Source organism: Chanodichthys erythropterus, chromosome 7 (genome assembly GCF_024489055.1).
Source record: "Chanodichthys erythropterus isolate Z2021 chromosome 7, ASM2448905v1, whole genome shotgun sequence".
NCBI classification, from domain to species: domain Eukaryota; kingdom Metazoa; phylum Chordata; class Actinopteri; order Cypriniformes; family Xenocyprididae; genus Chanodichthys; species Chanodichthys erythropterus.
In genome coordinates, this window is record NC_090227.1 from 25,586,060 (window position 1) to 25,599,485 (window position 13,426).

The window sequence follows — 13,426 nt, forward strand, 5'->3', positions numbered from 1 at the left end:
CAAAAAAATATAAAGAGCATTTAAGCTCAAGCAGCGCGAACGAGAAAAACGCTAATAAAGTAGACAGCGCCAGTTATGGTACAGAACGTACATATACACTCGATTCAGTATATGGTTATTGTGTTTGTATTGTTTCACATGTTCACGTTGAGAAAAACAACAATATCCACATGCTCAGGTGAGAAAACGTGCTGCACTGACAGACGTTGCAGAAGACACAAAGATAACTGTGTGCTAAGCTAATTTTCTAACAGTATGTGACGATCAAATTAAATAAACTTGTTAAACACACTCCACAGCGCCACCCGCTGCATTTATTTATAACTGCGAGTTTTAGTGCTTAGGATTTATCATGGATTCACTGCATTTACAACCAGCAAATCAACATAGTAAAATTTGAATAGTATTTTTATTTTTCGAATATTAAATACATTTCGAATATTCGACTATTTGTGCACACCCATAATCAAAACATAAATGCAGTACATCGAGTTCATCAACACCCCCAAAGCATGCACATTCCTATACCTCTTCCTGAGCCGACATTTCATTAAAGTAACATTAGGCAGTTTTAATTTATATCTGCTTCTTCATCTGTGTTTTAACCAGAGATTCTGTACTCTTCCAGAAGGTGCGTAATAGTGCCACCTACATATAACAGTGAAAACATGGATTGATGGAAAAGAGTTAAATTGGGCACTTAATTTTTAAGAGTGTATGTAAGATATACATGGCTTTCCTACTAACCAGAAGAGCTAAATTCACATCAAACTAACTTGGGTCTTTACCAAAAGCATGTGGAAACATCCTCAAAAACAGCTTCCTCATCCCGTTCTGTGATGAAACGCTCTGATTATGTGCTTTTTATGTGTGTTTGCAGTGAGGAGGTGTGTATTCTGTCAGCATCAGGCACTGCTGCGATCCTCAGCTCCCGTTTCATGCAGGACGGCCCGTTGGACACCGATCACAGGTTGTCACGGCAACCGCTTGTCTTTTCTGCAGGGTCAGAAAGGGTCGAGGGGGATATGGGTAGTACAGCATCATTAGGGTAGGTTAATGACACACACATGCACATATACACACACACACCTTTGGCCCCCTGCTAAGGGTATGGCATTAAATGATGGACAAAAAAGCGCAAGTGCAAGTAAATTATAGCAGTGTGAGCGCAGTGACAAAGCTTGCACATAAAATTTAAACCTGAAGAAATCGCAAATCCCAAACTCAAGCACAAAAAAAAAAATATATGATAGTGGACACAAATCAACACATTGTGATGAGAAATAGCAAAACTACGAGTCCTGACAGGTTTCAGACGTGCCGAACTGACCACAAGCATGAGTTCTTTTCTACACGTGCACAAGCTAAAATCTTCACAGACACAAGTCAGTTTTGACGGGGTGCAAACACAACGGGGTTACACAAACCCTAGTTACACAAATGAACTATAATCTATGCATTTCCATTCAAATGGAAACTGATAGAAGGGCATTAGTCTTAAAAGACTTCTTATCCTGTGGCTCCCTCTAGTGAACAACATTAATATCACACCCTTCATCTTTTATTTGAAATAGCTGACCATTTATAATTTGCTGTTAGCCTCCCGAGCATCATACATTTATGAAACTAATCATGTTTGCCTTAATGGAAACTTGCTGCTCCAGTGCAAAAAGAATCTTACAGCTACTAAGACATATGTATTAACTCAGAAAGAAAATGTATTCCTTTAACACTCTGGGGTCGGCGGTCACGATGGCGTGATCACTGCATTTTTTTTCTAACCAGTGTGAAAGAGACTCAAAATACTCTGTCAATGTTGCACATACAATTAAGAGTTATACACCATTTTAACCCTCAGGGGTCTGAGGATTTTTGGGACCCTGGGTAGGGTTGCACCAGCCGTTCGTAAGTTCTTTCTTAAATTGGAACGTAAAGTCCACACTAGTGGCTTAGTAACTACTAGCTAGTTTGTAACTAACTCTGTACTTTATTCGGTTGCACCATTTGTTCTTAAGGCAGAACGTAGCTAGTAGCTCGTAAGGTCTCCGTAAAGTAATGCGTAGTCGCATAATATGACGTTTACCTTCAGTGATCCTTCAAATACAGGAGCAGAAGTTGTTGAAATTACGTGAATTTCAGTTTATCCTTCATTCTGACTTATTTTGCCTCACGTAGCTAACAGTAATAAGTTCCCATTAAATATAATAGCCTACTACTTAATCATAAATGTTTTTATATGTAAATAACATTCAGAAACTGTATTTGTAACGAAATTAATAAGGATCAATAAATAAATACTGAAACAACAACAAAAACATAAGAAATTACATTTATTGATTATGACTGATTTTATTTGACATGCACAACACGGAGTGATAGGACCGATGCACACAGCGGTGCGCTGTTTAACGGGTTCGTGTTGAAGAGTGTCTAACAAAGTAATCTTTTCACATGATGTTCTCTCTCTTAAAATTTAAGAGAGTGTAAATGTCAGCAGCATCATATATGTGTAAAGAATGAAGTCTGTCAGGTAAAACAAGAGCTTATTGATGCAGTTCAGTCAGTCTGCTATTTTATTCCAACCGTTACTCCTGATAGGAGGCTTCCGTAAATATTTAGTGTATACGTAGAGTTACGCTTCAACTAAGTTTAATGGTGCAACACAAAAATATTTAGTAGTGCGTAAGTTGTAACTTAGTGCCCATTTACGTAAAAACTAGTCTACGTTGTAACTTGCGCACAGCTGGTGCAACTGGCCCCTGGAGAAGTTTTGACATACCCTGACATTTGTGCTTTTTTCAGTTGTTCATAAACATATTAATGGAAAAAGTGTCTTTACACTGTATTCAGCACAAACTAGGCTACAATAATATGTGAGGAACATGTATGTACATGTTTGTGTTTTTGATGGAATAACGTTTATGCGTGGTTATTGAAAAAACAAAAAACTTAAGTCACTGAAATAAAGACAAAAAATATATATTAAATCGTTGTTCACAAAACCTTTGGGTATTTGAGGTTGTAGACTAGAGTTTTTGCTTCAAAATGAGGTAAAAATGATGCTGCCTGCTTGTTCATATAAAACAATAGAGAGATAAATAATGCATAAATAATGAGGCCTTTCAGTCAGGTAGGCTGTGAAAAAACCTGTGAGACAATGATTATGTCTCAAGCTCATGGTGTATATCAAACATACAGAAAAAACAGCAATACTGTGAAATATTATTACAATTTAAAAAATATTCTTTAAAATATAATGTATTTCTGTGATTCAAAGTGTCTGAACAATTATGTTATCTCTGTGGCATTTCATAGAGGCTTTTAGCTTAAAAGCATGCACATTTGGAGAAATATTGATGGATTCTCATATGTTTGTCAATTTTCTATACAGAGGAGTAATATTCAGGATTTATTGTCATTACAATGAGTGCTGGATACTGTGTTTACAATTCATACTTGAAGCCGGAGGGCGCTCTGCCCCTTTTGTCCACAAATGCCTGAGCACTAAAGAAGAATAGGCAATCCAGGAAATAACCGAACTAACAGAGGCCAGAGATCGCTAACTAAGGCTATTCAAAACACTTTTCAAGACAGTAAATACACGGTTGAGACGATGAATGCATGCATTGACTCTGAATTTGCGTCTGAATAGCGCTGGCTCCGTGGGCGTGGCCGCATTAGCGGATAATGAGCTGAATCACAGACTTCTGACATGGCTCTCTTTTCATACAGATTACATAAACACAGAAGATTTGTTTTCTGACTTGCACGATTTAAAACCTGACATTTCAACGTTTTTTAAGACACAAGTCTATTTTTTTGTGATTAGTATTCACTAAGTTACAGTTCATTTTCTGAGAACTATCAGATTGGACTTCATTCAGAGGGAGACGAGAGATCACGCATCATGTTAGTTTTCTTTATTTTACAAAAAGCACAACATTCTGTTTTTACTCTGAGTGTACACAAATAAAAGAAAATATTCCACAGATTAAAATGGTGTATAACTCTTAATTGTATGTGGAACATTGACAGAGTATTTTGAAAAAAAAATGCGGTGATCACGCCTGCGTGACCGCCGACCCCAGAGTGTTAATCTGTGGAATATCTTCTTTTATTTGTGTACACTCAGATGCATGATCTCTCATCTCCCTCTGAAGGAACTCCAATCTGATAGTTCTCAGAAAATGAACTGTAACTTAGTGAATACTAATGACAAAAAAATTAGACTTATGTCTAAAAAAACGTTGAAATTTCAGGTTTTAAATCGTGTAAGTCAAATCGAAAACAAACATTCTGTGTTTATGTAATCTGTATGAAAAGAGAGCCATGTCAGAAGTCTGTGATTCAGCTCATTATCCGCTAATGCGGCCACGCCCACGGAGCCAGCGCTATTCAGACGCAAATTCTGAGTCAATACATGCATACATCGTCTCAATCGTGTATTTATTATCTTGAAAAGTGTTTTGAATAGCCATAGTTAGCGATCTCTGGCCTCTGTTAGTTCAGTTATTTCCTGGATTGCCTATTCTTCTTTAGTGCTCAGGCATTTGTGGACTAAAGGTGTACAGAGCGCCCTCCGGCTGCAAGTATGAATTCAAAACACAGTATCCATAGTAATGACAATAAATCCTGAATAAATATTACTCCTCTGTATAGAAAATTGACAAACATATGAGAATCCATCAGTATTTCTCCAAATGTGCATGCTTTTAAGCTAAAAGCCTATATGAAATATCATAGAGGTAACATAATTGTTCAGACACTTTGCATCATAGAAATACATTATATTTTAAAGAATATAATAGAATGCCATTATTTTAAATTGTAATAATATTTCACAGTATTGCTATTTTTTCTGTATGTTTGATTTACACCATGATGAGATGTGAGACATGATCAACAGAGGGTTTTTTCACAGCCTTACCTGTCTGAAACAACTCATTATTTATGCAGCTCATTAGAGCTCTTTATGCAATTCTTTTGTCTTCTCAGGTGAGAATCATCCATTATTCATGATTATTCAAGCCTCCACGCATACTGTGTTTCTTGACCAAAGATGTTTTAGAAAATTTAAATCTCTCTATTTTTTTATATGAACAAGCAGGCAGCATAAGTTTTACCTCAGTTTGAAACGAAAACTCTAGTCTACAACCTCAAATACCCAGAAGTCTTGTGAACAAAGATTTAATTATATATTTTTTGGCTTTATTTCAGTGACTTAAGTTTTTTGTTTTTTCAATAACCACGTATAAACGTTATTCCTTCAAAAACACAAACATGTACAACATGTTCCTCACAAATTATCGATATTTTGCATAAAAGATATTTACATATAGTCAAAAAATAGCTGAATTTATAAAAATGACCCGTTCAAAAATTTACATACCCTTGATTCTCAATACTGTGTGTGGTTACCTGGATGATCCACGACTGTTTTTATGTTTTGTGATGGTTGTTCATGAGTCTCTTGTTTGTCCTGAACAGTTAAACTGACCAACATCCTTCAGAAAAATCCCCCAGATCCTGCAAATTCTTCAGTTTTCCAGCATCTTCTGCATATTTGAACTCTTTCCAGCAGTGACTGTATGATATTGAGATCCATCTTTTCACACTGAGGACAACTGAGGGACTCAAACACAACTATTAAAAAAATGCTCCAGAAGGAAACATGATGCATTAAGAGCCGGGGGGTGAAAACTTTTTGAATTTGAAGATCAAGATAAATTTTACTTAATTTGTCTTCCGGGAAACATGAGAGTATCTTCTGTAGCTTCCGATGGGCAGTACTAAATGAAAAAATGTAGATATTTAAACAAAATAAGACAAATTTGGACATCTTCATCTTGTTCAAAAGTTTTCACCCCCTGGTTCTTAAACTGACCAACGTTCTTAAGAAAAATCCTCCAGGTCCTGCAAATTCTTCAGTTTTCCAGCATCTTCTGCATATTTGAACCCTTTCCAGCAGTGACTGTATGATATTGAGATCCATCTTTTCACACTGAGGACAACTGAGGGACTCAGACACAGCTATTAAAAAAGGTTCAAACATTTACTGATGCTCCAGAAGAAAACATGATGCATTAACTATTCAGGACAAACAAGAGACTCATGAACAACCATCACAAAACATAAAAACAGTTGTGGATCATCCAGGTAATCACACACAGTATTAAGAATCAAGGGTATGTACATTTTTGAACGGATAATTTTTATAAATTCAGCTGTTTTTTGACTATATGTAAACATCTTTTATGCAAAATATCTAATTCAGGACAGTAGTAAATAAAAAAGAACACACATTTTGCATGATCCCTCTTATTTTGTTAAAATAATTAACAATTTGCAGATTCTGCAAGGGGTATGTAAACTTTTGAGCACAACTACAACAGTGTGTATGTATGTGTGTGATATATATATATATATATATATATATATATATATATATGCCATCAAAGGGGTGGGGTGATGAATGTACTGTAAATGTTAAAACTTAGTAAAGAAAAAAAAAAATAAAAAAATTGGATTTGCGATTTCTGCAGGTTTTCATTTTATGTGCGAGCTTTGTCACTGTGCTCACACTGCTGTAATTCACTTGCATGCTGTTTATGTGCTTGCACTGTTTTGTCCATCATTTAACACCATACAAGGGGCTTTTAAAGGAATAGTTCACCCAAAAAAAAAAAAATTGATAATTAACTCTCTCCCTCATGTTGTATCAAACAGCAAAAAGGGCATGAAATGAATTTTTTTTTTTTTAATTTTGAAAATTTTATTTTAATAAAGACAGGATGAGCGCAAAAGCCATTTAAAATCACAGCATGGATATCAAAGGATTTATTGAGCAATATTTATATTTATTAATAATGGACCCTTTTCACAGACCGTAATGATGCATTCCCACGGTTAATAACCCTCTGGGTCGATGAACGCACCGGTGCATTTTGGTTGATTTTTTTTCACCTAGCAGCAAATTTAACTCAAAATACTTTATTTATAATCATACAGATAAAAGCAATACATTATTTTATACTACTTTTATACGTGTCCACTTACTATCAAAACAAAACATTGTGCTTTTGTAAAATAAAGAAAACAAAAACGGTGTGCTTTCTGCTGCTCTATGAACTATTTTGAAACAAAAAAGGAGAAACAAAAAAAAATGAAACAAAACTCAGCGAATACTTGTCACACAGACATGAACAATACATCTGTAGAAACACTTAAGTGCCTGCTTTTAAATTATCTAATTCAAAACTAAACAATATTCTTTCTTTATGAAATCTGTATAAAAAAAAGAGCGATGTCCAGTTGTTTGCGTGTGACCTAATTACCGCTTATGTGAACACACCTACAGCCAGAATGCTCTAATCATAAGGTAATGATCTGAATCGACCCATGCAAACAGTCAACACTCACGTTAAACAATTAAACGCATCAAGTTTCATCAGATTCATTTACTTTACATCGTTTTGGGATGCAGTGAAAAATAGAAGAAGAAGAAGAAGAGAACGATTGTGGTTCTTAGTTTAATTTTGAGGAGCAGCTTGATCCAACCGAGGATATATTTAACGGGTAAGTGCTATATATATTTTTTTTTTTTACATTGACGTACAGTTTGGCTTTTCCCGAACTATATTGCTATACTTAGAGAGGAGTGAAATCGATGTTTATTGTTAAAATATAAAATGTCTTTGTTATAAGCAACATATTACAACTGTAGGATGAACATTTATGAGCTCTATAACAGTGGTTCTCAAACTGGGGTACGCGTACCCCTGAGGGAACGTGAGGTGACGAGGAGGTACGAGTTTTGCCATTAATTTAATTCTACCCCACCTTAAAATAACATTAAAACCGAGCAAACATTATATACAGGCAAAATGTCGTAAATACATAACATCCAGTCTTTTGTGGTCAAAACTGACTGCATCCGTACAAGCAGCGTGCAAATATGTTGCTTGCAGAGTATGCTGTCTTAGCAAATCGCACAACATTACTGCCATTGTCGACAATGTACCAATGTACCTTCTGAGTTCTTGTTTTTAATGTTGATAATATATTTTACGAGCAAGAATGCAATTTCTCCCCAAATATCCACACAATTGCAAATGTGACATTGATTTTATCAGTTCAACAAAAAAAATTTAAAGTGAATATTAAGTGATAAACATTTTAAATGGAGTATTGTCAGTGTTGTTTGCTCAATTTTGCAACAAAATAATAGTTCCAACGAAAGCCACAGAATAAATGCAACACGCAGTGGTGTTTCCTGAATGAATCTGTGGCTTTGAACGAATTGAGTCAAAGATTCAATGAGCCATTCATAAATACAGCCACTTGCATTGTTACTGAATGAATGACTCGATGATTCACTTACTAAGACAGTGACTTACTGCCACCTACTGGTGTTTAATATTTAGTTTAATATTTAAAAATATTACATATTTCTCTATTGAACCTTTTTATTTAAAACATTATTTATAGTGATCGACCGATATTGATTTTTTTATAACCGATACCGATTATTTGCATGTTTATGTACCTGATAACCGATATGCAGAACCAATATTTATTTACTGTTATACTTCTGTTTTTGACAATTATTACAACACAAATGAGCTGAACAAACCATTTTATTTATAACAATCACTCCCTCCTTGCATACAAAAAAAAAAAAAAAAACTTTACTGAATAATATTAGCTGGAATATATAACATTGTCAGGAAAGTAACAAACAAAACAGCATACATCATTGAATTTTCCAACTAGTTTTATTAATTATTATGTTTTGTCGGTCTAGATCATGAAATGCTTTCTGACAAAGTGCTGTAACTTATCTATGCATTTACACAAAACTATAACCGCGATCGCGTGTGGAGATACTAAATAATTTCCACAGAGCTGCATTTATTTAGATTTGTATTAACTAAATAATGGTTAGCTATGTAGTAAATCAAATGATTATATAATCTAATAAAGTTAAACAGCACTTGTCAGTTGGCATTTTATGATCTAAATTTAATCTAACGTTAAATCATGAAATGCCAACTGACAAAGTGCTGTTTGACTATAACTTAATCAACCGCGATCGCGCATGGAGATAATAAATAATTAATTTCCACAAAGCTGTAGGCTATATTTATATGTGTATTAGCGAAATAATTGTTATGTAGTAAATGATAATATAATCTAGGGTGTTTAAACAAGATAATCTTGTCAAAAGTTTCATTCAGTGGCCATGCTTAAGCCTCCTGATCATCCGTCAGTTGCTAAGCAATATGAACGAACTTTTTCTTCTAGACTAAAAGTGAGCAATTGTTTAGAAACAAGCTGCATAAATTAACTATATCAGGAATTTATGTCTCAGATCTCATTTGTGCATGTCTGTTATGTTAAATAAAGTTGATTAATTAAAGCAAACCAAGTAGAACATATACTTTACCTGTGCACTGAGTTGTTGTTGACTGATCTCGTCAGACGGAGGAAGTCTCAAAACGGCCACAAGATGGTGCCGTAAATCGGCGAATCCGATATTACAAAACCGATACCCGATTATGGAAAAATGCTTAAATATCGGGAAAAATATCGGTAAACCGATACATCGGTCGATCACTAATTATTTATTTTAAAAAGGTATTTATAAAGGTAAAAAATACGCTGGAAAACCAATTTAAGGGGGCAACTATAATTGTCTCTTAATGGAAAAGGTGTGACTGCGGTCTAAGTGGAAGAAAGGGGGTACGCATAAAGATGTTAAATGCTTCAGGGGGTACTCCACTTTAAAATGTTTGAGAATCACTGCTCTATAATATAACATAAATTATATATATTATGTTATAAAAGTAATATGAATGTTTAGACAATAGGGATGGTAAGATTCACCGATTTGCATCGGTGCATCGGCATAAAAGCTTACGATGCGATGCATCGATTTAAATAAGCGTGCATCGGATACATTTGGCATTTGTATCGCGATGCATCGTTTCTAACATATCTGCATCGGTAAAAAACTATTTATTCATATATAATTATTAGCAGATGCGCTATTCTTTTACTATTTATAAAGCGACCAATATGTTATGTAACTTTTAGATTGATTTCTCCTTTCTGAACTGTTGCATTCAGCGCGTTCTCTCATCACCACTGCAGCTGCTACGTGATTATGACGTATCACAACAACACTACGGAGACCGAGAGGTGTCCTCCTGAGAGTTACCACCAAGAACGGATTGATTTTAAAGTTTGCTTCATCCTGATCATGTAGATCAACTGATTTTCCTGAAGAAAAACCTTAAAGTAGGACATTTAAGCTAATCTGCTTTACAACAGTCTGTGACTGCCAATACTAGTTTTTCTTATATATATATATATATATATATATATAATATAATATATACATATATATATATATATATATATATATATATATATATATATATATATAATATAATATATACATTTTTGTTTACCTGTTTGTGAAAGGTTTTCATTTGTTTTGCTTATGTTAAAAAAACAGCACCTGCTTTCTGCTCACTGAGTTAGCCTGCTGAAATCACATTAGCCTGCTGGCAAGTTACAGAACATTTATTTATTGTTTATCCCTGAGCAGCATTCTTAAATGTGTGAGCTGTTAAAAGTAACTAGAGACAAGACAGGAAAAGAATGTCTGTTTTTATTTAATCTTTTGGTTTTGTGAAAAAACTAATATTTTGTTTGTGAAAGAGCCAGATGGCACTTAAGATACTTTAAGATAAGATTTCTGTCGGAACAAAATAAATAAAAGTTAAATATCTACATATTGAATTGCACAGCATATTATTTTTCTCCATTGCATCGTATTACACTGAATCACATCGTGTAGAATCTAATCGGAATCGTATCGCACCGCATCGTAATAGTAGTGAATCGTATCGCATCGGTAGCTGCCTATATGTATCTTTTAATGTATCGCATCGTTGGCTATGCATCGAGATGCGTATCGCATCGGCCTCAGTTATGGAGATACACATCCCTATTAGACACGATTTCATTGGCCTGTTTTGGATAGTTTATGAAGTGCTCACTGTAAAATACTACATCATCAAAGAAGCTTTTGTTAGCAGATTTCTGCTCAGATGTAAGTTTTGAATGTGCTAAATATACAGGGAGTGCAGAATTATTAGGCAAGTTGATTTTCTGATCATATTTTTTTTCCAAGCACATTTGACCAATTCCAATCCACATCAATCTTAATAACTACTATTAATATTGTTTTTAATCATTTATAAGTGATATATAATTGTTCATGAAGGCTGGAAATGAAGAATGCCCTATATTCAGGTGTGCAGAATTATTAGGCAGGTTTTCTTTTACAGATAAAATGAGCCAAAAAAGAGATTTAACTCAGACTGAAAAGTCAAAAATTATTAAATACTCATGAGAAGGACGCAATACTAATGTAATACTAGAAATTGCAAAGTTAAAGCATGACCATTGGACAGTGAAATGCTCATTGGGTCAGCGGGGTCATACAAAAACAGCTGGAGAAGAAAAGACACGTTAACTGCAAAATAATTAAGAATTAAGGTGAAGAATTAAGTGTGAAACCATCAGGAACCCTTTAGTCTCCAGCGCCACCATTTCCCAGTACTGAAACCTACCTGGAGTCTTCAGAAGTGTGAGGTGTCAGGATCTCAGAGACTTAGGTTAGGTGAAGAATCCTAAAAAATGACCCGCTCTTAATAAGAATCACAAGCTGAAGTGTTATAAAATACATGAAGACTGGGTTTTTATAGGCCTTATAGACAGACAGCTTGAGAGTGACTCCTGAAGGAACAGCACCACATCCTGTTGTACCACTGTTTGAAGAATTTATCTTCCAGAATCTGGCAGTAAGGTGTGGGAGTTCACTTTTAGTCCATCTCTTATCCTGAAATGTCCATCTTGCAGAGATGGACTAAATGATCTTCCAAAACTTACTGCCAGATTCTGGATGATAAATTCTTCAAACAGTGGTACAAGAGGATGTGGTGCTGGTCCTTCAGGAGTCACTCTCAAGCTGTCTGTCTATAAGGCCTATAAGGTCTGTCTTTGTTCTATTGTAGTTTGTTTTCTTTTGTCTTTCTTTATCACAGTTTATTTGTCTTCAGTAAGCTTGAGAGTTTTTTAGGCTAGTATTAATTTAGCTAGTATTATTTATATATATATATATATATATATATATATATATATATATATATATATATATATATTATATATATAATATATATATATATATAATATATATTATATATATAATATATATAATATATAATATATATATATATATATATATATATATATATATATATATATATATATATATATATATATATATATATATATACATACATGTTGCTCACATATTATTGTAGGCCTGTTTGTGTATACAGTGTAATCCGACTTTAGTTAATATATTTATAAGAAACTGGAAAAAAGCACAAATATCAGGGCGTGTCAAAAATTCTCCAGGGCCCAAAAACACCCTCAGACCCCAGAGGGTTAATGTAATAAATCTTTCAAATAAAATCTGTTTTTTTTTTTTTGTTTTGTTTGTTTTTTAATTTTTAAAATGTTAATCTTTTTTCTAAATACATGTTATAGATCTTATTGTGAGCAATTCATCAGTGCATCATTTTATTTATGATTCTTTTCTTTCTTTTTTTTCTTTTTAAATGTTTTGACCTCATATTTTTTAATCAAAATGTACTTCTCTCTGATGACATATGTAGGACTTCTCCAATAATTTAGTAAATTTAAATCTGCTCCTGCATGCTTGCATTCATCTGCCTCCACTTTTGAGTGCAACGGCCACATCTCAACCAATCCAATCCACCTTATTCCAGAGGAGCCTACTGCGTTTTGAATTATGGGTGGCACTTCCAGTTTGGGGAACTTCCATTCAAAAAGACTGAAATTAATCATTTCAAATAATAAGGTTGCCCTACAAATGAATCTTATCCGTCAGTTTATCTAAATTAGCTGTCAATTTTCCTTCATGTTTTATTTTCAGACGTGAGAATAATGTAATGCTTGGTATTTTAACGTGACATGTTTAACAACAATATCTTTGGCAAGAGCTCTGTTCAGTCACTGCTTTCTTTTCATCATGATTTTTTTGACAGAAATTACTTTGAAATAGTATCATGCAATGTTGAAGTTTATGAACATTTTTGATTAAGGCAACGTATATTACATAATACAGATATTATATTATTATATTACTACAGTGTTGTTTAACCCGTCCGTTATTGCTCTAGAAAAAAATTGTGATTTAGGGTTATTCATGGTCTGTTGAAAGTACCATGTTGATGCTTTTTCACTCTTAAATGTCCATTTAATGTTGGGTGGTTGAAGGGTGAGTAGAATAATGTCATCTCATTGTACCCAGTTTAAAAAACATATT

The 13,426-nt window shown here is 34.0% G+C and overlaps 1 protein-coding gene across 12 annotated transcripts in view; it reads left to right on the plus strand.

Annotated features, from left to right (window-relative positions):
• c2cd5 (C2 calcium dependent domain containing 5) overlaps positions 1-13,426 on the plus strand; it is a 58,582-nt gene that overhangs the window by 35,174 nt on the left and 9,982 nt on the right. For 8 of the 12 annotated variants that reach the window (XM_067389957.1, XM_067389947.1, XM_067389950.1 and 5 more), the window contains one exon: positions 881-1,048. In XM_067389957.1, coding sequence (XP_067246058.1) covers positions 881-1,048 — 168 coding nt within the window. The remainder of the gene's footprint in view (positions 1-880; positions 1,049-13,426) is intronic. The other 4 variants (XM_067389949.1, XM_067389959.1, XM_067389953.1 and 1 more) reach the window with 1 other exon arrangement.